The sequence below is a fragment of the Paramisgurnus dabryanus genome, chromosome 21 (assembly GCF_030506205.2).
Source record: "Paramisgurnus dabryanus chromosome 21, PD_genome_1.1, whole genome shotgun sequence".
Taxonomy (NCBI): Eukaryota; Metazoa; Chordata; class Actinopteri; order Cypriniformes; family Cobitidae; genus Paramisgurnus; species Paramisgurnus dabryanus.
In genome coordinates, this window is record NC_133357.1 from 9,939,387 (window position 1) to 9,967,289 (window position 27,903).

The 27,903-nt window shown below is 36.6% G+C and overlaps 1 protein-coding gene across 2 annotated transcripts; it reads left to right on the forward strand.

The window, feature by feature from the left end:
• The first annotated feature begins 6 nt into the window (after window positions 1-6).
• Window positions 7-27,903, forward strand: hbs1l (HBS1-like translational GTPase). Of its 2 annotated transcripts, XM_065285462.1 has the most exons (18): window positions 7-167; window positions 719-784; window positions 1,240-1,377; window positions 3,208-3,417; window positions 13,967-14,075; window positions 14,922-15,139; window positions 16,025-16,190; window positions 16,290-16,407; window positions 17,187-17,333; window positions 17,480-17,554; window positions 19,087-19,204; window positions 19,452-19,520; window positions 19,709-19,813; window positions 20,142-20,232; window positions 20,351-20,459; window positions 22,694-22,794; window positions 26,857-27,001; window positions 27,110-27,903. In XM_065285462.1, exons 1-18 carry the CDS (start codon window positions 125-127, stop codon window positions 27,119-27,121), a joined length of 2,040 nt encoding a protein of 679 aa, XP_065141534.1. In that variant the 5' UTR covers window positions 7-124; the 3' UTR covers window positions 27,122-27,903. The 2 variants fall into 2 exon arrangements, with proteins under 2 accessions (XP_065141534.1, XP_065141535.1); XM_065285463.1 differs by lacking the exons at window positions 13,967-14,075; window positions 14,922-15,139; window positions 16,025-16,190; ... (9 more) ...; window positions 26,857-27,001; window positions 27,110-27,903 and adding an exon at window positions 4,278-6,504.

The window sequence follows — 27,903 nt, forward strand, 5'->3', positions numbered from 1 at the left end:
GCATCTGTTCGCTCACTGTCAACATGGCGGGTGTAGAGTGAGGCGCATGTCTAAACTTTACATTGATAATTGATTTCTTACACTATTTATTCTCTTTACGTGAAAGAAAGCCATCGAACAAAACATGTCCCGCCACAGGAATGTACGAGGGTATAACTACGACGAAGGTAGATACGCGGAATAGTATCTTTTATCGCTTTTATATGCTGAGGCCTAAATGCTTCCTATCTAGCTGGTTTATTTAGTAGCATACGTAGTACTTCAGCTTATGACTGCTGTCGTGTCACTTTCACACAGAAACAGCTGGACATGCACCTGTCATGTGTTAAACTAACGTATAACATAATCTCCATTAACACGAGCGTGGTCAAATTTACTTCTTAACTTAATAGTAAGTTACCTTTGGTGACATTTAGCGTGTGTAAACATTTTGTGTTTACAGTCAGAAACCTCACTGTATGAAGTATAACTCTTTTATAATATAAATGTAGCTTGTTTTTCCTGTAAGGTTTAATAAATTCACTGTTTCTGGCTACTGTTATTGTTGTTCTTGTAGTAGGCCTATTGTTTGTAGCAGCTGTGTGTTTCAGGTGCCTGACTAGGCAAATTTGCTTTTGTCCCTTCCAAAGCATTTCTGTTTGTGAGCTATGTAAAGTAGTTTATATAGTTTGGACGATAACAGATTAACAGAATATTCTCCATTTCTTTCTTTACACAGATTTAGACGATGATGACGTGTACGGACAGTCCTTGGAAGATGACTACTGCATTTCACCTGCCACTGGTTTGTTATTTATGTGACTTCAAGGAATACCTCACCCAAAAATGAAAATTACCCCATGATTTACTCATCCACAAGCCGTCCGAAATGACTCAAATTTTTGAGACGAACACAATCAGAGTTATGTTATAAAATGTCCTGGCTATTCCAAGCTTTATAATTGTAGTAAATGGTGCTACTGATTTTGAAGCCCAAAGAAGTGCATCCATTACCCACAAAAGTTATCCACATGACCCCAGGAGGAATAAAGGCCTTCTGAGGGCAGTCAATGTGATTTTTTTTATAAAAAAATCCATATTTAAAACTTTATCAACAGTGCACTGTCTTTATGTAAACTGCTCTTCTGGTTGATATCATCATGAGCAGTGTCGTCATATGTCTGCATGTAATACACGTTTCAATATTAAATATGAAATCATAAGTTGTTTGAGATGTTTATTAATATTTGTGGCTTGTAGCTGCTCAGTTTATCTACTCGCGGCAAGACTCAAGGCATGCACGACAAGTGGAACCACTAGAGGAGGCAGAAGATGAGGAAGAGGAGGAGATGCCAACCTCACCCACAATCACACACACACTTGACCCTCTCGAGCAAGGTATGACCTCACATATATTACGAATAAATTGTATATACAGGTATTAGAATAAATAAGGATTTCTTTAAATAGTTTAAAGATGCTGAAATGCATTTCTGTATATTATTATTATTATTTCCTCTCAAGCACTGATTTTGTGCCAACATCAAAAAATTTGCACTCTTAATTAAAAAAAAAGATTAGCTATATGCATATGATTTGGAGGTTGGACAGAGCATCTGTTAGTGATTTGTTGACATGAGTCTAAACCCGCCTAATTATAAAGGGTTTTCTTAAAATTGGTCAATGGCAATTTCTTGTTTCAGAACAACAACATAAACAAATGTATTTTGTTGTCCAAACTTTACTTCCGGATTGAATCAATAACAAGAGAGTCCTTCTACTAGAGTAGATTTTTTTTAAATCACAAGCAAAATAAATAACCATTAAATTATAGGTAAAGCGCATTAACTATTACACTGAGCTACCGTTAATGTGTAAAATTAATGTATACAATTTTAGCTACAAATCCTTAAATTCTTGTCTTGCTGCCAAATTCGCACAGTGGTGATCCATGCTCACTCTCTCCCCTCGTCTTTTGGAAACTGAAAAGTTTTTATTTAGAGGTCAGTTTAGTCGCTAGCACAGATCTGTGGTCGGTTGCATAAACTTCTGACTCTAGTCTTAAAAGTTAGCCATGTATTTTTTCTTCAAGACTGATTCTAACTGTTTTAGTATGTTACATAAAAAGGTAGATTGGTCTAATTTAGATCCAAATAGTAAGACTGATAAGCCCTAACTAATTTCTAGTTAATCAGACATGTTTTTAAGAAGCAGTCTTAACTTCATGCCTATGTTTATGCAACCGGCAAGAAGCATAACCGCTAGCGGTGGGAATCGCTTGGACCCTCATGAATCGATTCTTAGGGTCCCGATTCGATTCTGAATCGGTTCTTGACGTACTAATTTGCATATCTGTGACGTCATTATTTCACATTTGCTCTCAAAGCCAGGTTAATGTTTGCGCTTTTGCTACTAGTCTCTGAACTGTCATATACTGTACTTTAATGCAACTAAGGTATAAATAATTATTAACTGCGGCACCGCGCTTGAGTTCGCTGAAACCGTCTGTAGACATAGTTTCTTTATTTTGTAAACACCTGCGAATAAAAGTTAGGGGGTCGGCAATAGGGCTGTGCAAAAAAAATCGATTTTTCGATTATTAATTTTAATTAATCTTAATTTTATGTGGTCTTTATGTGGCTTTTAATTTCTTTTTATTAATTACCCACTTGTAAACTGCTGTTCACTGTTCTTTTTTATTAATATAGTATTTGTATTAAATCTATATTCATTGAGTTAAATCGAGAATCGAGTATAAAAAGCCGACACAAGAACCAGAATCGAAAATTGAATTGAGAATCGAAATCGAATTGATCTGGAACATCTGAATCAATACTGAGCGCTAGTCGGCAACTAGATAAATAATATGGTATGCAATAAGATAATGTTTTATTTTTGAAAATCTATTTAAACTTTATTAAAATGTATTAAAAAACTGAAAACAAACATGCATATTTGACAGTTTTTCACAGTAGAACATTTTTGTCTCTTTGCTAAAACTTTGATTAAATAAACTTTTGAAGTATTAAAATCATTGTTTACTGCAAGCTATTGCTGTATGCTTTTTGAGAATGCATATTTGCAATATTTTGATAATTTCAGTATACTGTGCAACCCTAATATGTATTTAAACTTTTATGTTATGTCCTTTTTCTGTTTTTGAAAAAACATAAAATTCCACTGGGAAGATGTGTTATATCAGGTTTCCATGTTTTTGTGTTGGGACAGGTCGGTTGTATTCCTGTTTGGATCAAATGAGAGCAGTGCTGGGAGACTCGTTTCCAGATGCCACGCTGACCCAGGCAGCTCTGAAGTACGACTATGATCCTCAAAGAGCCCTTGACTTCATTCTGACTGAAGAGAAAACCAATACAAACACCCTTTCAACCAGAACCAACCAACAGCCAGAGCCCGTTACGATTCCTGCACCGCAAAAAGGTACACACAAGCAAACCCTTACTTTTGCAACCATCAATATTACTGTAAAAAAAAATCAACCACCCAAAATGCACCTGTGCCACTTCCACTTAAAAATATGCCCTCTTATGAATCTGAAATTAAAATCCTTTCAGTAAAACCACAAAAAAGACTATTGAATTTAAAAGAGACACACAAGTTGGCATGAAGTCTCAAGGGAAATGCTAAGCTCCAGGGTTTTTCCAAAACTGGGTAGAACCTAAAGCTTTCAAATGTGTTTCAGTTTCAAAAGCTAAAATAGTTTTTGTTCATAAAACTAAATATTTTAGTTTTTCCTTAGACTTTAAGGGGGGCATATCTTAAAAATCTAACTTTTTTCATGTTTAAGTGCTATAATTGGGTCCCCAGTGCTTCTATCAACCTAGAAACTGTGAAAAAGATCAACCCAGTAACTTAGTTTTGGAAAACCATTCTCTGCAAGCATGTGAAAAAATAGGTTATTGAAATATGGCTCCCCTTGTGATGTCAGAAAGGGATAATGCCACTCCTTAATCTGCACTATCCAACCACAGCACTGCCATTTATTGCAGTGATCAGGTCATTTGCATTTAAAAGGACACACCCCAAAACAGCACGTTTTTGCTAACACATTATAAATTATCTATATGATATTTTGAGCAAGAACTTCACATTTGTTGTCTGGGGACACCAGAGATTTATTTTACAACTTAAAAAAGTCTTGTGACTGGGAATATTTGAACTAACGTATTGCCTTTTTATCTCTCTCTCTCTGTGGTCTTGGCCAACCAATGAACATTGTTCACCAATCTCACCTTCTCAAAAACTTGACTCTTGACTACAATTGGCCATTGCAAGGTAAGGAGCCTTATTACCTTCTTTACACAATAGGACAAAGACCGTAAAAAATACACAAACAACATGCAAACCACTGATAACGGACCAAGTGCAGTCGTATAGCCTTAGTGATTTGTTAGCCCTGTCTGAGACAAACAAACCCTTAACTTCTGCTCAAACTTTTCCCCCTGGTCTGGGCAGCTTGGTAAATGGTGGTTTAAAAGCAGTTTCAAGTCAAAATTTGGGAAAGTCAAATGAGGGACACTCTAGTGCTTTAGGACAAAGTTCACTGGCCCAACTAATAGCTGAGCATGGACAGAAAAGTGCTAATGTGCCCCCGCTTGTGCCCTCCAATGGTCTCTCGTTGGACTACACTTTTCCTCTCACTTCCGGTCTCACCCAAGGCCCTAAAGTTCCTTTTGGTTTATGTCCATATCCAACCGTCCCACTATCTGCTGCTCATGGTCATAGTGCCCCACTAAACTCCATGTTCTCTCTTTGTTCTGGTGCAACTTTTTCTACTGGTCCGTCTTTGGAAACTTCAACTTCTATACCATCTAGTCTTAGTCTAACATCTACCCCAACCTTACTCGCTTGCTCACTAAATAGTTTGACGCTGCAGGACCCTCGGAGGTGCGCTCCCCTTCCTGTCTCTTTAGGAAGTTTGAGCTCTGTCCTGCAAAACAGTGGGCCGTTGGGAATACCTGGGCCTGATAAAACCCGTGGGGTTGGAGGTCAGGTGGGAAGTCCGTCATTAGCTGATCTTATTCAAGAGCATCAGGGCAGCAGTCCTGAACTCTATGACTGCATGCCAGGACCGCAAAATGCATATGATCCGCTTACAAACATTTCACATCTTGCGAAACCTCCTCCTGGCTTTTTGGGGGCACCATCCCTATTTGACCTCATATCCCAAAGCCAAGGGCCGCAGCTTCCAGCATCCTCGGCGTCTCGCGAAATTGGAAATAACGAAGGGGCGATCCGTCATGCGTCAAACAAATCTATGATGACTATGCCTAAGCCCCGCCCACTAAGTTTAAATCCGAATGTTGATCTTAGCACGCTCATGTCCCAACCATCTCCCAACGTTTCTCCAGGTTGCCAAGAAAAGCGCTTGCCAGTCTTTTTGAGTTTACACATCTCCGCTAGTCAGAAAAAAGGTGTATTTGCAGAACCGTCCATTTTTGCGTTGGCAATGTGTGTGCGTGGAAGAAGACGGAAGAGCTTGCGAAGTAAAGCAGCAAGACATAACGCTTTCCTGTATAGCAAGCAGATGGAAACCGTTAAAGAACGAGTGCAATGTGCACCTCTCCATCACATCACTCCTTTTAACTTCGACACGCCCTCTCCGGATGACGTTGTTAAGGCGAATCAAAGAAAAGCTTTTACCCGGGAATGACAAAATTAGTCCATCCCACTATCACTATTGATAGTACTCTACGTTTTAAAGGTAAAAACTCTTTAAAGCATCTTCAGTCTATACTTTCTCAAGTTTGAGTGGGTAGTTTAGCCTTAGGTTTATTTTATATGTCCCTGTATTATAACACTTAATATTTCACAACACGGCAGTGGTTACATTTACTTCATAACATGCCGACGTTGATTGTAGACCTTCATTTAAAGCTCTGAAATTATTTAAAATGCATTTACATTTTTTTAAAAATCGAATTGATCTCAATTTTTAAATCTAATGAATGACGAAGAAACATGGCACTGAATTGTAATAAAGGACAATTTTTGATATTTAGATATCACAAGACATCTAATAGTCCTTATGAATAGTATTATTTTAAAGATTTATCTTACGAATTTTTATTTCCTGTTTAGTGTACATATTCACAGGAGCTCTTTTTTATTTATATATAATTCGTTTTGATATCTTGCCGATGAAATACTAGACTGAATGTGAAGTATAGCAAAAAAAAAAAAAACGATGTAAAGGAAAACAACAGAAACCTCTCTGTACAGCTGTTTTGTGTATTTTGAAATGAGGAGCAGCTCTGGTTTACCACACACACAGAATTGGGAGACTTTTGGGTTCGGGGGACACCTGGAGTTTTTCCTATTGCATCTTTTGCCACACCTAAGCACAAACTCGTGCATTTTAGTTATTATAACTGATGTTTAGTAAATATTTTTCTACCTTTTTTACATATTCGCTGCCTTTTTAAGTTGTTTTTAAGCACTGATGTACATTTTGTTTGTAAAATTTGTATAGATTTTGAAATAAAGATTTTCTCATTTCATTTCTGAGATTCATGATGGTGTGACTGTGTGGAACTGTGGGGGTATTTGTGTTCATGGGTGTGTTAGATTGTGGTCTCCATCACTTACGTCTGCGTATGTTATGTAGATATAAAACTGAGAGTCTTTGTGGCTGCGTGAAGGTGTTAAACACGCCCAGTGCTTATTGGATGAGATTTACAAAGGCATTGCTTTCATTATACCATACCATCTCTTACGGGGGCAAACACACGCATGCATACTGTAAGTCCAAAGATGGTCTGGAAAGATTAGTTCAGTCTTCTCATTGAATTCTGACCTGGTCTCCTGAAAAAAAATCCACATAATAGTACTAGTTGAATACTAGTTAAGCTCTTAACTAAAGAAGATTCTGTTTTTAATAATAAATGTTCATTGCTTAGTTTTAAGGCTTAAAGTAATAAACACAAACGGGTGGTTTCTAGGGTGGTCCTTATAAGGGGTCAAATGTTTTTTTAAATGTTCAACTCTCACCCCCTAAATGTTTTAGGATATCAATAAAAACACACTGTGCAAAATTTTGATTAGTTCCTACAATATCTAGAGGTTGCTCAAAGCCTTTGAATGTTTTCCGAAATCACATATTTTTGCAAAAACTGTACCCTTTAAAAACACACAAAACTTGCTTCTTGGAGGGGTAACTTTGTTCCAGTTATTTCAGTCTCTTCTGATCCGAGTAACCATATAGCGGACTTGCTTCGTGTTGCTTCAGCCATTGTCTCTGTGTGTATTGTCTATTGTGCTTCATTCACATTGAAACTTTCTTGCTTTTAAATATATATCACAATTAAAACAGGAGTTTTAAGTGCATGGAGCATGGTCAAATAAGTCCATTGCTGCCATACGGATATATTATTAAACAATTATACATGCTAGCACAAAGTATTGAATAATACGCGAATGTGTTATACTTCAGAGGTCTTGAGAAACCTCTAAATATTAATTAATATTGCCCTATTTTTTTATTCAAACATATTGGTGGGGTGAGAGCATGAACTTTTAAAAGTTGAAAAATAAGGACCGTCCTAGCTGGACTCTTATCCTAGTCCCAGACTAAAATGCATGTTTGAGCTGCCTTAATATAAAACATCTTGCCCTGACGTACCTTAACGTATATCAGTGCCATTGTTTTGTTTCAAGATGCACACCGGTACTGTTTGTTTGTAAAGGCTATTTAAATGCCCTAAGGCCTATTCCTGGCTTAACCTAAACCTTGTCCGGGAAACCGCCCCTTAAACACTGAAAGTTTGTGTAAGGTAACATTTAAATGTTTAACCTCCTAAGACCTGGTGTGTCCACATACGTGGACATCACATTTGTTGATGTTTGCACCATAATACTTAATTCTGTGTAACTGGAACCTGTTGCACACAAATGTTAACAATTACACTGCTTCATGTTCAAAGAAAAATATTTGGATATTATATTTATTGGTTCTTCCTAACCTCAAAATAGCTGGAAGAAATCTGAATAAAAAAAGACAAACCAAAGCTTGGGTCTTAGGAGGTTAAAGCTTTTCTAAACCTTGTAGCACTCATAAGTAATGGTGGTTGCTAAAGCAGATATTACTACTACTATTGCTCATATTTGGGGTTAGGGGTTTTTCAAAAACCTCTGTGTCAAACCTATTTTTGTGTCAACTTATTCAGGCGAAGTGTGCTATTTTTTTTCTAAGCAAAGATTTTTATTTAAGTAATACCATAGACTTGAACAGAAGAATGGCCCGAGCTATAAATATTGACTAACATTATAGAGACTAAAAGGTGATAACTGCACACCAAAGGCCTGGCATCATAGTGGCAAGGACCATGCATGCACATTATTTTTTTACAATTTTTGTTACATGCCAATTACTTTTCTGTTCGGATGCTTTAACTCTATAGACTTGTTTTTTTTCTCGCTCATATGCACTTGTTAACTATCTGTTTGCCGAGCTAAGTGTGGGTGGAAAAACATGAAGAGCTGCTGTTGAAAAGCATGCTGTATCTTTAACTTTCACACTCGCTGTCTTTTACTCCCTCATTTTTTTAATTCTATCTCTGCCATCTGACCACCTCAAGTCATCCATCCCTTTTTTCCCCTCATCTCTTTTTCTGCCCTTTTTTCATCGCCCACACAGGAAACAGTGACTGGTTCACAGCTGGCCCTGTTAGTGCTCTTTGACGTTTTCTCCCTTTTTTGCACTTTGTGGCTTTTGCAGAAATGGTGATATGTCATTGTGCCTGTGCTGCGAGACACGAAGCACTACATAGATTGGTCAGAGAGCGAGAAAGAGCGAGTTTATTGATCCTATTGAGAGTTAACATGATCACATCATTGATAAAGTTTGCAAGTTTTTAGTGAATTCATGTTGGCATAAAACTTTTGACCTGGATCATTTGGATTGATTTGAATTTCACAAGCTTCATTAAGTTTAACTACCATGCCTGATTTAAATAAAAGTGAGAATTAGAATATTATTAACTAGAGCTTTACATTTTCTAAAGAATTGACCATGCAAAACTCACCAGCAAAATCCTAGCGTGGTTGAATAATTTTTTAAAGCATTTTTATGTAGCCAATCCCTCTCTGTAGTCTCTTGATATTCTGGTCTTTGCATAAAACAATCTTAGTCGGATTACTGAAATAATAGCACACCTTCTCAACAAGTCTTATGATTCAAGGTGTATCATTCATTTCAGTAACACAAACAGTGAGGGATAAAGCCTTTGTCAACCATTGTCTTTCTGTGTTTGTGGAAGATTAAGTGAGACAGATCAGATCAGAGTGTGATATGTGTACATATCAGTCAGTTCGTGTGATGACCTGTTGCTTCGGTCCGCGAGTGTGAGCTTTTCAAAAGTGCACATTGTTTTTAATAGGTGTGTATGGGCACGGCCGTATGGTGAGAAAATCTGTAATGGTGTATGAGGTGTCATTGTGAACCGAGGATATCTGAATGGTGGTAGAGAAGTGAGTGTACGGGGATTCCCCATAGTTATGGGACAACCTGGCCACAGTCAGCTTTTAAAAAATAACTGATTATGGAAAAGGAGGGGATGAACGGATTTTTATCAAAAGAAGAGAAGGTAGTGACTAGTGTGGGTTGTTTGTGTTTTGGAAAGAAGATTTGTTTTTTATGGGTCCTGTTTCACCAGGACCTGTTGCGCTAGCGCCTCCTGCTGGAATCCTTTGCAACACAGACCTCTTTAGTTTGTGTGTGTGTGTTTACTTGTGCATGGTACAATTTTACAAAAATATATTTAAAGAATAATTAAATGCGAATAGTCTGTATGCGACCTGTGAGCTTTAAAGATCTATTACTTTCTCCATCTATTTATTTTATTTTGGGGCATACTTTTAAGGGGACACTTTTTATATGCAAATTTTCCAGCTCCCCTAGATTTAAACACTTTATTTTTACTGTTTTGGAATACATTCAGCTGATCTCCGGGTCTGGAGATAGCATTTTAAGCATAGCTTAGCACAATCCATTTAATCTGATTAGACCATTAGCATCATGCTAAAAAATAAAGATTCGATTTTTTTCGATATTGAAACTCTTTGGTTATTTTTGAGCGTGATGCTAATGGTCTAATCAGATTCAATGGATTATGCTAAGCTATGCTAAAAATGCTACAGCCAGACCTGGAGATCGGCTGAATGGATTCCAAAACGGTAAAAATCAAATGTTTAAATCTAGTGGAGCTGGAAAATGAGCATATTTTCAAAAAAGTGGAGTGTCCCTTTAAGTGACTAACAGTGAATTTTAAGGGATAGTCACTTTAAAGTGAAAATTCTGTCATCATTTACTCATCCTCATGTTGTAATAAACCTGTATGAATTTCTTTTTTCTGATGAACACAAAAGAAGATATTTTGAGAAATGATGGTAAACACATAGCAGATAGTGATCATTGACTTCTATTGACCATAGTAGGGATTTTTTTTTTTTTGGAAGTTTTGTGATAAATGATGAAGTAAATATTTTGATAAATGATGGAAAGCACACAGTTGACGGTACCCATTAAATTCCGTCATATTTTTTTTATTCCTACTATGGTCGTCTATGGTCACTATCTGCTGTGTGTTTACCATAATTTCTCAAAATATCTTCTTTTGTGTTCATCAGAAAAAAGAAATTCATACAGGTTTAGAACAACATGAGGGTGACTAAATAATGACAGAATTTTCATTTTAAAGTGAACTATCCCTTTAAGGTATGCGTTCCTTGGGATTCAAGCCTATGACCTTGGCACTGGTAATGCATATGCTACCAGTTAATTCTTCGTGAACATATTAGAAAACACTCAAGCTTTCTGTCCACTAATGTGTCACTGTTGCACCATGGATTTGGATTTACAATGTTTAGCAAACAGAGAGTCTATGAGGGTATGAGGTCCTGAAAGATGAAGAGATGTGCTTGGGGGATTTAACTGTGAGGTAAAGACATTGTCATGTAGGATCACGTCTCACTGTGTTTGATTAGGCCTGGATCCGTTTTTCTAGGAAGAACACATTTACATATCCTGAAGGGTGTGTTGCAGTGTTTTTACAAGTATTTTTGTACCTGTTTTTTGTTGTTGTCACACAAGGATGCTCTATTGAACTTTATTGGACATTGAGTCAACAATGCTTTCTTGGCACTATTGTTTACATTTGTAATATTGCCAAACCCTACGGCACGTACGGTGCTAAAATAACCGTTTGGAATAAATAAGGTAAGGTTTAAAAAAAATTAAGGCAATTAAGGCAATCATAAGATGAGGTAATAACGTAAAATAGTACACCACAGGAATGTGTTTACAATTTTTTTATGCAAATCATAATAGATATAAATCATAATAGATATAAATCTAAAACAATTTTTTTTATTTTTCCTCACTTGTAAGGTGCGATAAAAGCATCTGCTAAATCCCTAAATGTAAATTCTACTGAAGTAATGAAGGTTTAGTGGTCTGGTTGGGGCTTGTTGACTGTTGACCCTCAGGTTATGATGACAGATATGCAACTAGCTGCAAGGGGTAGCCAGCCCCCTCTTCCAGAATTATTATTTGTGTATTTTTTGTGACCCTGTCTATAAAATCCAGTTTTAAAGGGACACTCCACTTTGTTTGAAAATATACTCTCCTAGAGTTAAACATTTGATTTTTACCTTTTTGATATCTATTCAGCTGATCTCAGGGTCTGATGGTACCATTTTTAGCATAATCCATTAAATCTGATTAGACCATTAGCATTGGGCTAAAAAATAACCAAAGATTTTCACAATTTTTCCTATTTAAAACTTGACTCTTCTGTAGTTCCATCGTGTACTAAGAGCAATGGAAAGTTAAAAATTTTGATTTTCTATGCCGATATGTCTAGGAACTATACTCTCATTCTGGCGTAATAATCAAGGACTTTGCTGCTGTAACATGGCTGCACCAGGCGCAATGATATTACGCAGTGCCTGAAAATAGTCCCCTGCTATTAAAAGTAACCAAGGGGACTATTTTCGGGCGCTGCTTAATATCACAATGCCTGCTGCAGCCTTGTTACAACAGCATAGTCCTTGATTATTACGCCAGAATGAGAGTAAAGTTCCTAGACATATCTGCCTAGAAAATCGCAACTTTTAATTTTCCATCTGTCTTCGTACACGATGTAACTACAGAAGAGTCAAGTTTTAAATAGGAAAAATATCGAAACTCTTTGGTTATTTTTGAGTGCGATGCTAATGGTCTAATCAGATTCAATGGATTGTGCTAAGCTACGCTAAAAGTGGTACCGCCAGTCCCAAAGATCAGCTGGATGGATTCCAAACTGGTAAAAATAAAATGTTTAACTCCAGGGGAGCTGGAAAATTAGCATATTTTCAAAAAAGTGGAGTGTCCCTGTAAGTCTGATCATCTATTAAGACTCCTCAAATAAGGCGCATTTCAGTCATTGATTTCACATTAATTTTAATCTTTGGCATGACCTTACTCAGTAAAAATATCAAGGTTATATTTTTATAAAATAAGCTTTACGTGATTCAGGATGATTTTATGTAGAAAACAGTAAATTGCAAAAATTACTTAAGTTGGGTTTTCGCAGACTGTGTTTAATTTTATCATCTGTCATCCGTGTAAAAAGTCAAAATATTTATTTTATTTTATTATTTATTAGAAGTGTGTCAACTCCTTTTGAGTTTTAATGCATTCAATGCACTGTGTGATGTGTCAATTAACATAATTTTTTGCTCATTGACATATACACATCTCTGTTTTTTGAATACACAATTTTTTTGTTTTTGAATTTGGCAGCACATAACATTCTGATGCCTGTGTCTTCAGATAGGTTGCGTGGGTGTGGTTTGTGTGTTAAGTGTTGCTGAGTGTGTATAGATGGTAGATATTATGTGGGTGTGGCTGATTGTCTCTCTCTGTGTGTGTGTGTGTGTGTGTGTGTGTGTGTGTGTGTGTGTGTGTGTGTGTGTGTGTGTGTGCGAGCAGGTGAACTGGTATCTATGTTTCCCAGTACTTCCTGTCCCTGTAACAGGTGTGTGTGTGTTTGTGCGTGGCTGAATGTGTATCTTTGTGCATATAAGTGTGGGGTCCACCATGTATTTACTTTTGTAATTAAACACCATCACACTCTCACAACCGATAGTCACATGTAGCTGTACCTAAAAATGATTACGATCAATGATTTTTTTCCAGGTGACTCAGAGTTTAAAGTGTTTTCCCATGGTATTTTTCCCTAGAAAAAAAAACCTTTTTCTAACGCCTGATGTTTAGTTGTTTTTCGCATTACCTCCTCTCATTAGGTTGCATTCGTTAAACGCATTAACCCTTTGTGTGCTGGAAGTGCACAGTCAGTGTGGGAGTACTACTGACGTGCAGGAGTTAACCCTTTCCTGGCTATAGCGTTCAGCGTTCAGAGCGAGATGACTGGCTGTGGCTGTCGCCACCGAAACAGCTCTACTGCTATGACGAGACACCTTGTGCACGTTAAAGCCATTTACCTTACAGGGACAGAAAGCACCGTCTCTCATCCTTCTTTTGTTGATCATCCCATCCCCCTTTCTGCCTGTTTTGGTGCAGCGTGGAGGAGTTGACTCATGAATTTCAGGCAGATAGCGAAAAAACGAGGCTCAGCACATGTAATGCGCACTGACACGCATATCTGCTCGTTTGAAATGAGTAACACTTTATACTGTACCGAACAGGAAACCTGCTTTCATAAAATAAACACTGTCATTCGTTTTGAAGCATAGTCAAAATGGCATGTACAGTTGCTTTTATTTACATATTAGGCAGATGCTTAAGCGACTTACAGTGCATTCAGTCTATACATTTAAGAATATCACAAAAAATCACGCTCATGCATTGTCTGTTGAGGTCTTGTGTTAAATTGTTAAAGTGTTAAAAGTATAAATGAAATGTCCAAAAGTGTGTTTTGGGCATTGGATGTGCACATATTTAGTCTATGCATGCTTTTTTACGTTCTAGCCAAAGCACGGGATGCACCAGAAAGTCGGGTCGAAACGGAGGTTGTACCAAAAGTTGCGCGTATGACCGTATCGGGCAAGAAGCAGACCATGGGCTTTGATGTACCAAGGTAAGCAAATTGAGATAACATGGGGTGCTTAGTTAGGTGGATAAAGATCTGGCTTCATAACCGAAAGGTTTAACCCCAATAAAGTGCGATTCATAAAATAGATCATCTATCACTATTGCACCCGTGAACAAAACATTTAACCCCAATGTTTTTTCATGGGGACTTTCCCTGCAAAAAATGTACTGTACGCTGCATTTGCATGAAATTATTATCAGTGAAATGACTAGCCTAGTTTTTTTTTATGCTTTTTACCTAAATCACCATCTTCTTTTCATTCAGTATTAATTGGAATCCGCTTTATTGCCAAAGTGTGCACACAAGGCAACCGCATTGAATATTGAATTGTTGTTGTCCTGTATTATGCGCCTAAGGTCTCACTCTATATCTTGCGATTACAGTCCTCACCTTTTCATTCTTCATACCGGCCCTGCGTTGTCTGTTTGCATTGTATTCTGGGAAAGCAAAAAACCACAGAGCTGGCTGGTGCCTGTAGATTAATCTCACACTCACAAACACTAACCCACAGCCTATCACTCCCTTTCCTTAAGCCACAGACCACACCCGTTGAGCTTAATAAGTAGGGTTTTGGGGGGTTTGCAGGTGGGGCAGCCATCATGTTTTTGTTTAATAGTTAACTTTACATGTTAAGTTAGTTTAAACTAATTTTTAAATTACTCACTGGCCCAAGTTTCCGTATAATCTTGTCCATTTGGATGAAAATCAGTTTAATATTTGATGCATAAAGTGGTTTTTGCATAAAACATTTCTTGTAAATAAAACAATAAACCTTTATCAAATTAAAGTTAAGAAATATATGGTAATATTTGCATTTATCTGTCTACATAGTGCGGAAGAAAATGGCGTCATTGCTTCTGCAGTCCGTAGGGGGCCAAGCCCAGATGTCATTGCCCCTGAGACCCCTTCCAAACCAGTGTGTGTGACTGAGGACCCAGCCACCCAAACTCAACCTCGCCCACCTGGAAAAAGCAAACAGCAACTCAACATCCGTGCTGAACTGGAGAAGAGACAAGGAGGAAAGCCGTTACTTAACCTGGTTGTTATAGGTACTGCATTTTAATTTGATGTTTTGTTCCCAAGGGTCCTTGAAATCCTTGAACGTTTTTGAATCTGGGGTAAAAATTCAAGGCCCTGGGAAGTTTTTGAAAATATACATACATAGATACAGGTCATTGAAAGTGCTTGAATCTATTTTATGCAAGAGGTTTTCTGGAAAAAATCCATATTATTCCCTGTGTAGTGTAGGATAATATCATAAATTCTAGACTTTTTAAGCACACGTGCTAAACTGTTCACTTTAAATGGCTATATCTTCTGTATGCGAATGTTGATTCATACCAAAATGCTTTTTTGCATAGTTGTGTTTGACAGATGAAAATGTCTCGGGTTACGTATGTAACTGTTGTTCCCTGAGAACGGAATGAGACACTGCGTCTACCTTGCCATACTTCCTGCATCCTTGTAACGCCGTCTTTGGCAATATTTCAGAAGGCGTTATACTTTCTGGCTCCTGCGTCACCCTGTCTTTGTCGTTAAGCCTGACCATTGGTTAAATTTGACAAACACATTCAGACACACTTAAACCCTGGAGTTGTCCCCAAAGTGTCACCGCAGTGACGCAGCGCGAGTTCCCTCGAAAGGGAACTGTAACAATGCATCTTAAAAGGTAACACAATGTAACCTTGCTCTCACTTGAAATGTGTCCCCATATTTACTCCTTTAATTTGAGGGTATTGGACCTGGAAAGTCCTTGAAAGGTCCTTAAATTTGAAGTTACCTATGGTGTGGGAACCCCGAAGTCTTTTGATTGTTTAAGATATTTTTGATGAAAATCGGGAGGCTCATGACTGTCCTGTAGACTGCAACAAAACTAATGACTTTATTCAACAAGTTGTTTTCATCAACATTTCTATGTATGTTTGTTTGCATAGGTCACGTAGATGCTGGTAAGAGTACTCTCATGGGTCATGTGTTGTATCTGCTGGGGAATGTTAACAAGAGAACCATGCATAAATACGAGCAGGAGTCCAAGAAGGCTGGCAAGGCATCTTTTGCCTATGCATGGGTTCTGGATGAGACCGGAGAGGAGAGAGACAGGTCTCTTTAACACACACAACCTAAGCATTCCTATTATTTAACAAAAATGACCTCAACCACATTTCATTTGTTCATCATCTTTCTCTCTGTCTCTCCCAGAGGAGTGACCATGGATGTAGGCATGACAAAGTTTGAGACAAACTCTAAGGTTGTCACACTGATGGATGCGCCAGGACACAAGGACTTCATTCCAAACATGATCACAGGTGCTGCGCAGGTACTTTAACGGAGCTTAATACAGTCAAGTCACGAGGCCATTCATTCATCAGTTAGTTTACGACCAGGCAAACTATGTCTCTTGTGAAAGTGTCAATGAAACCTGCACTTAGTGAATTTGGGTGCTGTCGCCACTAGTACTCCGAATATGAGTGTGTGTGTTTGGATTTGGCTGATAGTTAAAAAATCAAGTGAATGAAATTAGTCACATTGTACAGGCCGGATTTACTCACTTCCTGCTGTCGGTCTGCTGAGAAAGGGTTTCTGGGGGCAAGCATGTGTTAGATGGGCGTGTCTTGGTTGTGTGCTGAATGTTGAATGTAACATGACAAAGCAATATTGATTAGGAAGAATGTAAGATTTTGAATCTTTTCCCATATTTCGCCACCAAGTTGTTGACACACTTTACCTTTAAAGGAAACATTAAATAGATCACGTGTTCCAGATTTCAGATTTTTTACCTTATATGTATGTTAAAGGGATAGTTCACCCAAAAATGATAAATTTACCCTCATGTTGTTCTGAATCGTATGAGTTGATTCTTTTGACTACAAAAGTAGATATTTTGTTTAATGATGGTGCATATCATTTACTTCGATTAGTATTTGTTTGTCCTACTATGGAAGTCAATGAGGGACATCAATTGTGTATTTTCCATCATTTATCAAATTATCATAAGTAGTGCCATTTCATTTTGATAGAAATGTCACAAAAGTTCAAAGTTGTTAGTCTTAATGGTTGATGATGTCATTCCTGTGTGTGTGTCTGTGTGAATGGCAGGCGGATGTTGCTGTGTTAGTAGTAGATGCCAGCCGTGGGGAGTTTGAGGCCGGGTTCGAGGCAGGTGGGCAGACCCGCGAGCACGGCCTGCTTGTTCGATCCCTCGGAGTCACGCAGCTTGCCGTCGCTGTCAACAAGATGGACCAGGTGGGTAACCATGGTGACCACAGGATCCTACAGTAACCACGACCATGTCAATCATGTATTTATTTTATGTCTGAGAACTTCGCTATCGCTTCTCTCCCACCATTTCACGTCATATTAAGTTTGTACGCCTGTGTTGTGTTGTGCAGGTGAATTGGCAGCAAGAGAGGTTCCAGGAAATCATCTCTAAGCTTGGTCACTTTTTGAAGCAAGCTGGTTTCAAGGTGAAGTGCATGCGTGCAAAGTGCTTCATACGTTTCCCAGTCGTTATTTTTATCCTTTGTTTATTTTACCCAGAAATGTAACAAACCTTGTTTCGTTAATGGTAGGTGTTACTTTCATTTAAGATATTTTGTGTGCATATGATAGACTGAGATTTTAATCTGATCTCTGACCTACAACCGAATTCAGGTTTACTAAAATTATGTACATTTATTTGTACATTTTATAAATTAATCTTCCCATTCTGGTTGACTTAAGCTGGCACCATATCAGAAATATCAGAGATGACAAACGAAACAAGCCACAGCTGACATTTTGAGAACAATTAATCTTTGCCCCGCCAGTTTCACATGTGTGTGGTTATATACTGTATGTGTACATTATTGCAATAGTTCACACAAAAAGGAAAATCGAAGATCAAAGTGATCTCATTAAACATCATTCAAGGATTAGTCCATTTTCTTAATAATAATAAAAATCCAGATATTTCTTTCTTTGTTCAGTCGAGACGAAATTATGTTTTTTGAGGAAAACATTCCAGGATTTTTTTTTCATTTTAATGGACTTTAATGGACCCCAACACTTAACAGTTTTAATGCAGTTTAAAATTGCAGTTTCAAAGGACTCTCAACGATCCCAAACGAGGCATAAGGGTCTTATCTAGCGAAACGATTGTCATTGTTGGCAAAAAATATGCACTTTTAAACCACAACTTCTCATCTTCCGTCGTTCGTGTGACTAGCCAGCGTGAACTCACGTAATAGCGTAATGACATCGAAAGGTCACGTGTTACATATATGAAATGCACATTTGCAAACCATTTTAAACAATAAACGGACACAAAGACATTAATTAGTATCATTCCACATACAACAACGTCGGAGCGGTCCTCTTTCTCCACACTTATAAACACTGGGGCATAGTTTCGATACGTTATCTGTGACCTCTTGACGTGATGATGTATTATGTGAGGTCGCGCTGGCGCGTCACAGGAACGGAGGAAGATGAGAAGTTGTGGTTTAAAAGTGCATATTTTTATTTTTCTTGCCAAAAATCGTTTCGCTAGATAAGACCCGTATGCCTCGTTTGAGATCGTTTAGAGTCCTTTGACACTGCAATTTTAAACTGCATTAAAACTGTTAAGTATTGGGGTCCATTAAAGTCCATTAAAATGAGAAAAATCCTGGAATGTTTTTCTCAAAAAACATAATTTCTTCTTGACTGAACAAAGAAAGACATCAACATTTTGGATGGCATGGTGGTGAGTAAATTATCTGGATTTTTTTTATCCTTTAATGATTGTAAATGTTTAAAATTCAAACATGACAAAAAAGATCTGAATGCACTGCAAGTCGTTTTGAATAAACCATGTGCCAGGAAAGTCATACAGTGCCAAAGTTGCTGTACATTACATTTACAGTAGATTTTTTTGCAAGTGTTGATGTTTATTGCATATGCACAGTTGACAAGTAGATGGCCACTATTTAAATGCTGAAGTTGTTAAAGATGTTGAACTTTTTTATTGTCTCTTCAGGATACTGACGTGTTTTACATCCCTACAAGTGGCCTTTCAGGGGAGAATCTCACTACGAAAAGTAAAGAACCAGAACTTACAGCCTGGTACACTGGACCGTGCTTACTGGAACAGATAGGTGTGTGTGTGTGTGTGTGTGTGTGTGTGTGTGTGTGTGTGTGTGTGTGTGTGTGTGTGTGTGTGTAAAAGCCTCTACATTGATGATTTTTATAGCAGCATTTGTGTTGTGATGCTGTGATGTGATTGGCGGCTGAGTTGTGAGAATCATCAGCAGTTTTACTCTGACTCACTTAAACTTGATGAGGCAAACAGAAAACCTGATGCATCTTTCCTCATCTCTCACGTCCTTTTCTGTCTCACTGCAGATGCATTTAAGCCGCCTCAGAGGTCAGTGGAGAAGCCATTCAGACTCTGTGTATCAGACGTCTTCAAAGGTCGGCACAATCACCAGTATTTACTGCCAACCTACACACACACATATATCTATGTGATGCATGGATTGCTTGTATTCCCTCTTTTTAAAATCATTTATTTTTGCCCCGTTATTACTAATTCACAACACTCACCCTTATCATTCAGAGGGAGAGAGATATAATTTTAATTATAATCAAACTGTTTTTAGATCAGGGCTCTGGGTTCTGTGTGACGGGGAAAATCGAGGCTGGATATATCCAGACAGGAGATAAAATGTTGGCCATGCCTCCTAATGAGACCTGCACCGTTAAAGGTAAACACACCACCTTACATCAACTTCCAGTACGATTCATTGCTGTATGGGGTATGTTGATTAGAATTGTGAGGGCTCCCTCTGCTGGTGGTTTTAGTGAAGAGGTATTTATTTTTTCTCTTTTAGGCCCTGATGTATAAACGTTGGTATGAGCAAAATAGGCATTGCAATGAGTGTATGCGATTTTTGTATATATTCTTTTTTTTTAAGGATGAAATCTATGCAGTGTTATACATGAAACCCCTGATGTTTGTGTTGTGTTACTTTTATACTTGTTTTCTTGTTATGCTTTAAGATTGATTCTGAATGCTAATTTATTTATTCGTAGGTATAACTCTTCATGATGAACCATTAGACTGGGCAGCTGCCGGAGATCATGTCAGTCTGACTGTAACCGGGATGGATATTATCAAAATAAAGTGAGCTTGCAATTTTGAAAGTATTACCTTATATTGTACTGTAATATAATGATTGTATAATATTTTATTTGATAATTGTAAGATCAACATTTTTCCCATCACTCTTTTCTCTTCATAGTATTGGATGCATATTCTGTGATCCCAAAGTGCCAATCAAAGCGTGTACAAGATTTCGAGCCAGAATTCTCCTCTTTAATATTGAACTTCCCATCACGCAAGGCTTTCCTGTGAGAATACAATCCCACTTACAGTACTGTGCAATCATCTTAGGCCACCACCAGCTTTGCTGTTATAAAATTAGTTTCAATAACATCCATATATATTTTTTCAGGTCTCTTTATTAAAGGTTTAATGTGACTTTTAGGAGGATCTCTTGACAGAAATGCAATATAATATACTATACATAACTATATTATCAGTGGTGTATAAAGACCTTACTTAATGAACTGTATTGTTTTTATTACCTTAGAATGAGCCGTTTTTATCTACATACATGCCGGTTTCCTTACATGTTTCTACAGTAGCCCTAAATGGACAAACTGCTCTATAGAGTGCGTTTTATCCATACGTTGTCTCAGACAACCACATGTTTGTCCTGTGGCAGCTACTGTAGGTTCTCATTGCGTTTTGAAATTGAGGTCGGTTGCAATTCACAATCTTACCATTAGATGCCGCTAAAACACTGTATCTTTAAGATTCAAACAAAAGGAAAACTGATACAAAGATATAAAATACAGGAAATATGAACACACAATTTAAAAATACAATTGTCAAAGACAAAATAAGCTCCTCCAGGTAAAAATAAAGTGTTTCTGATGAACAAAAAAAGAAGATATTTTGATAAAGGATGGTTATATACCAGAATGTGTAAAAGTGTTCACTAAAAATATACAAATTAAAAGTTCAAATTAAATGAATATTCCATTTTCTTAAAAGAAAAATCCAGATAATTTACTCACCACCATGTCATCCAAAATGTTGATGTCTTTCTTTGTGCAGTCGAGAAGAAATTATGTTTTTTGAGGAAAACATTCCAGGATTTTTTTCATTTTAATGGACTTTAATAGAGCCCAACATTTAATACTTAACTCAACACTTAACAGTTTTTTTCAACGGAGTTTCACGATCCCAAACGAGGCATAAGGGTCTTATCTAGCAAAACGATTGTCATTTTTGACAATAAAAATAACAAATATACACTTTTAAAGCACAACTTCTCGTCTAAATCCGGTCCAGCGCGACCTAACGTAAATGCGTAGTGATGTAGGGAGGTCACGTGTTACATATATAAAACGCACATTTGCGGACCATTGTAAACAATAAACTGACACAAAGACATTAATTAGTATCATTCCACATACAACAACGTAGGATCGGTCCTCGTTCTCAACACTTGTAAACACTGGGGCAGAGTTTCGCGTTCGTCCTCTGTGACCTCTTGACGTATTGCATGGGGTCACCTTGGCGCATCACGACCGGATTTAAACGAGAAGTTGTGCTTTAAAAGTGTATATTTGTTATTTTTATTGTCAAAAATAACAATCGTTTTGCAAGATAAGACCCTTATGCCTCGTTTGGGATCATTTAGAGTCCTTTGAAACTCCGTTGAAAAAAACTGTTAAGTGTTGAGTTAAGTATTAAATGTTGGGCTCTATTAAAGTCCATTAAAATGAGAAAAATCCTGCAATGTTTTCCTCAAAAAACATAATTTCTTCTCGACTGAACAAAGAAAGACATCAACACGACATGGTGGTGAGTAAATTATCTGGATTTTTCTTTAAAGAAAATGGAATATTCCTTTAATAAGTGCACTTCTGTAAAAAAATTACACCTAATGTTGCAAAGTGTACATTGATGCTTCAACGGATTTTTAGTGTATTTTAAATAAATGGCGTCTCAAAAGAGCACAGTTTAGTAAACTTGGGTGTTTAAGTCTACCTTAAGAAGTACTAATGATTTTTAGATTTTTAACTAAGTTTGTGTGTGAAAATAGTACATTTATTAAGTGTACTTAAAGGGTATTTTGTGCACTTGTTTCACCTGCATCAAGCAAATTGTCACTCTCTTGGCACTAAGCACATCTTAAACTCATTTGAGGAGACTGAAGTCCTGAAGTCATTAGATTAAAATTTTAGGATTTCATTTTATTTAAGTTTAAGAGAGTCTGCAGGTTCACGTTATTGCTCAAGTGTAAAAAAAGATCACAGTAAATAAAAATCTTATTGTTTATTACTTTTTTAAAACTGCATGCAAATTTCCTGTATTTTATTGTTGAATTCTAATGCATAGACTGATAAATAATTATATATAATATTAGTCATACCATTGCAAAAATAACAATTCTAATGGTGGCCTAAGACTTTTGCACAGTAGGCTACTGTTTTTTTAAAGTGTATTTTGTAATTTTCAGCATTGTGTGCTGGATGTTGATGTGTGTGTGTGTGTTATATCTGGTTGACAGGTGCTTCTGCATTATCAGACAATCAGTGAACCAGCGACTATTAGAAAATTAGTCAGTGTATTACACAAGAGCAGTGGCGAAGTTCTCAAGAAGAAACCAAAGTGAGTGTTGTACTGTAATTTATTTTTATTTACTCATCCTTGTGTTTTTCCAAACCTGTAAGATTTTCTGGCTTTGGTGCAAAACTGTTATGCTGTTTTTCAAACTGAAGGAAGACCAGTGTCCCTTAGGGTTTTATTTTTAAATAGGCAAAACAGCATGCCATGTCTTTTGTATAAGTACAGTAACTACGCAAACACTGAAACTGAGAAAAATGCACTTAAACCAGCCAGTCAAATATGTTACTGCAATTTCGACACACTGTTTCTCTGAAATGGGAGAAATTGAACCAGAAGACTTTCACAAGACAGAACAGATGTCACAAAGTTTACATGTATTTCAAGCCTTTAAGGGGATGGTTCACCCAAAAATGAAAATTTTGTAAACCTGTATGAGTTTCTTTTTTCTGATTAACACACAAGATATTTTGATTAGGGCTGTCAAAAGATTAATCGCGATTAATCGCATCCAACATAAAAGTTTGTGTTTACATAGCATATGTGTGTGTACTGTGTATAAATATTATGTATATATAAATACACACACATTCATGTATATATTTAAGAAATATTTGCATTTAAATACTGTATATACATTTCTATAATTTATATTATATATAAATATAAATATTTTATATATAAATATAAAAAAAAATTCTTAAATATATACATGATTGGGTGTGTTTTTATATATAAATAATAATTATACACAGTACACACACATATGTTATGTAAACACAAACTTTTATTTTGGATGCGATTAATCGCGATTAATCTTTTGACAGCCCTAATTTTGATAAATGATTTTAAGCACACTGCTGATTGTAACCATTGACGTCCGTAGTAGGAAAAACAAATACAATGGAATTCAATGGGTATCGTCAACTGTGTTCTTACCATCATTTATCAAAATATCAACATTTGTGTTCATCAAAATAAAACAACTTACACGGGTTTAGAACAACATAAGGTTTAGTAAATGTTGACACAATTTTCCTTTTTGGGTGAACTATACCCTTTACTCAAATTTGACCAATTGTGAAGTAACTGCGCTTTGCCTTCGGGGGCAGTATAGCTCACCTGTAAAGGTACATTGATTAAACTTTTCAGCCAAGTTTCAACCAAGGTTTGACCTCATTGATACATCATAAATGATGATAATACATTTAAAGGGATAGTTCGGCCAAAAATGATATTAAACCCATGATTTACTCACCCCCAAGCTGTCCGAGTTGCATATGTCCATCGTTTTTCAGACAAACACATTTTCTGATATTTTAGAAAATGTTTTAGATCTTTCAGTTGATTAAATGTAATGTTACGGGGTCCACGACCTTCAGGTCCAAAAAAAGTGCGTCCATCCTTCACAAAATGAATCCAAACGGCTCCAGGATGATAAACAATCTTAGTCGCGTCCGCATTCAGGATGAGAGCTTAAGCAGCCTATGGAGGTTACTCTGCTGCTGTTCCCGCCCTCCAAATTTTTCATACGTCACTAAGAAAAGTGCGTACACTACGCTAATACTCTCTCCTGAATACAGAGGAGTCTAAGATGGCAGCGCTACCGGAAGGTAGTTATTTACGTTAATAAAGTTTTAAATATGGATATTTCGACAACAACACCGCGTGCAGGGACGTGCACAGACATTTTGAGGGGCAGGGGCTCAAGTGAAATAAAGGGCACTTCTCATAATTATATATTTTTTTCTTTTTTTTAAACAAAAAAGTATATATATTAACGCAACTTTCACTTCGTTTTTAAAAAAATTAATTTAAAAAGTTAATAATTTTATCTTCCTCAAACTTACGCAATTGTTTCATTTTCAAAAGATGTCTACAAAATAATCAGTTCACACAGAAACCATGGTCTCCTTAGTTTTATAGGTTTATAGAGCAGCAAAGGAAACCATTACACAATGTGCATGTTTTGAAAACATTTTCTAAGCTACTACTTTCAAGTATATATTTAGAATAACCTAAACAACTGCATCCAGCAGAGGGGCGTGTTTTACTAATGATTTGTTTATTTTTGCACAAGACACTACATCATTTTAGTTATTTTGTTGTTATCAGAATACATAACGCTTTAAAATCAACACAAATATTCACTGTAAACTGAAGAGGGTTGTTGCTGCTATTTTGTTAACTTTACTGAAAAAAATCACTGCAAAAATGATTGACAAAATACAGCAACTTAATAATTATTTTTAATGTTTAATGTTAACTTATTTCTACTCAGTTTTATTTATTAATGTACAGTACCAGATGCAGTTACTCAGATGTACTATTTTTTTTAGAGTGTATCCTCCATCTGTTTGCATCTGTAAATTTCTTCTAAATTCACCAATTTAGATTTCTAAATTTCAGGTGGAAAGACTCTTGATGACACAATGTACACACCAACATTAAATTACACATTAATTTATTAAAATGCTAAAAACAAAGTTGTGACTGCTAAGCGCTACATGCCAATAAATGCTATATGCTAGTGTTTAGCTGAAGCTCTATTAGTTAACAATTAGTTGTTACTCAAAATCTGTATTTTCGTCTGATACGGTCTGTTTACTAATGTGAGCTTCTGGCATAAGCCTCAGATCAGAGCTCAACATTATTATTCATGACCCTTTCAAATAGAGCAAAAATAGACCATTTAATTCAAATGACAAATTCTAGGGTTGTAAATGGACATATAAAAACGTTTCTGGATCATTTTTGCACTTAATAAAGCCAGATTCCTTCTATGTAATTATCAAAGAACAATTTAACATATTATGGCAACACATCCTTTAGCACCTTTAATCTTAGGTTTCATATTTATGAGGGTTACACATGTCAGAAAAAACAAATATAGATTAGGCCTATTTTATTTGTATTTTAAATTTTACTTTTTTGTGATGTGAAAATTCTGAATGGGCAAGTAAAATACTGAACCATCAGATTTCTTCCCAATCTACTCCAGCACTCCGGTATAACACATTATACTTATTTAACAGCCATTACAAAAAAACGCAAAAAAAGCTTACTACTGTAGTGAGCAATTATATTATTGTTTGTGCTTTATTATTTTATGAGCAGTCTGTTAACTACATACACTATACGGTTAAAAGTTTGCAACTATTCCGGTTAATATGGGACTGCCATGGAAAACAATGTCCCTGAATCGTTATGTGTAACGACGTGTCCAATATTTTATGCATAAAACTGTTAATATAAGAATGCTTTCTTCCTCACACACTTACCGATAGCCTGCTGCTGCATAATCATGCACATCGCGTCTCATTCAGGCTGAGCTTTGGTGCTTACAAGCGCGATTGCAATGCAGCAATACACGAGGATAGACAAACCAATCATAAAGCAAAGTAGGTTAGAGAGGCGGGACTTAAGAAAGGTAAAGCCAATCATATTAGCTATGTGAGTTTTGGAGGCGGGACTCATCTGTTAACCGTTTGTGTACCGCAAATAGCGCTAATTTTCTTTTTTCTGAGTTTAAATTTCATTGAAATGATTCCTGAATGAATTCATGTTAAATTAAATAAGTAATAAGTAAAAAACACAAGAAACAGACAGACATCAGTTGTTATATGAATAAAGATTATATTATTTAAAAAATAATAAAAAGCACCCCAGAAAAAAAAGGGCACTTTCTCTCCAGGAACAAAAAGGGCAGGTGCTCAAGCCCCCTTTGATGTCTATGTGTGCACGTGCCTGACCGCGTGGATTGCCCTCACTAGACCTTTGTTTATCATCCTGGAGCCGTTTGGATTTATTTTGTGAAGGATGCACGCACTTTTTTTGGACTTGAAGGTCGTGGACCCCGTAACATTACATTTAATCAACTGAAAGATCTAAAACAATTTCTAAAATATCCGAAAATGTGTTTGTCTGAAAAACGATGGACATATGCTACTCGGACAGCTTGGGGGTGAGTAAATCATGAGTTTAATATCATTTTTGGCCGAACTATCCCTTTAATTTGTGCAGAAGAGAAAATATATGGGTTTGAGAGATGTAAGGGTGAGTTTTATCTCTTTATTGTTGAATAAATGTGGTGCCAATGTTGTGCAGGTGTCTAAGCAAAGGACAAAATGCAGTGGTAGAGATTCAAACACAAAGACCTGTGGCTCTGGAACTTTATAAGGACTTTAAAGAACTGGGCCGATTCATGCTTAGATATGTGGGTTCAACTATTGCTGCTGGTGTTGTCACAGAGGTAATATAACATACAGCCTATCATACTGCATCTGATATACTGTACAATATCTTGCACTCATTGGCAATTTTATCTTTTTTTTTAATACTACTGATGCTTATCTTCTAGATCAAAGAGTAAGACCCGGTTGAAACGGAATCCTTCAGAACATACTGGACGAAATGAAACAGAAGTGCAATTCCCCATCTGACCATTCACACACAGTCACCAGACCCACTGAGTGTAATACTGCAAATCATTTTAAAGACAACAAAAGCCTTTCCATAGGTTTAATGTTGTGTGTAAGTGTATTTTGTTAGTGTTGCTACTCAGTTTCCAAATATATAAATGTACAGTGTAATCTTCCCAACATTTCATCTTGACCCATCCTAATAACAAGCACGCACATGCACACAAAGTGTTTACTTATACTCTAATGTACTTAATGTTTTCCTTCCATTCACGTCATCAAAGTGAAGTAATTTACTTTTATTATGTGATATTTTATTTAGATTTATTGTAAATTTCAACATTGTTCACTAAAATATGGGAGCATACAGACATTTGATCTTAGATCATTGCAAAGGTTTTTAATATGAATTAATTGTGTGTACATTAGTGAAGGGAACCAAGAGAATAAACTAAACACAGCTGGCTGCTCATATCACCTCCATCTGTTTCTCACGACAGATAACAATGTGAATGCCTACTGATCCATTTTGCTACCAGTCGGTTTTTGGATCAGTAATGAGAAACTCATTCAGGTGTCGGTTATCATACAGTAATAACTCTAAGGACCTTCGGTTCATCAGACATGAATATTAAGATGTTTTAATTTAAGGAACTTTTTGTTTGGGTGTATTAAAGATGAAGGTCTGGGGAAGACGACTTGAGAGAAATAAATATATTCATCACTGTGGAAA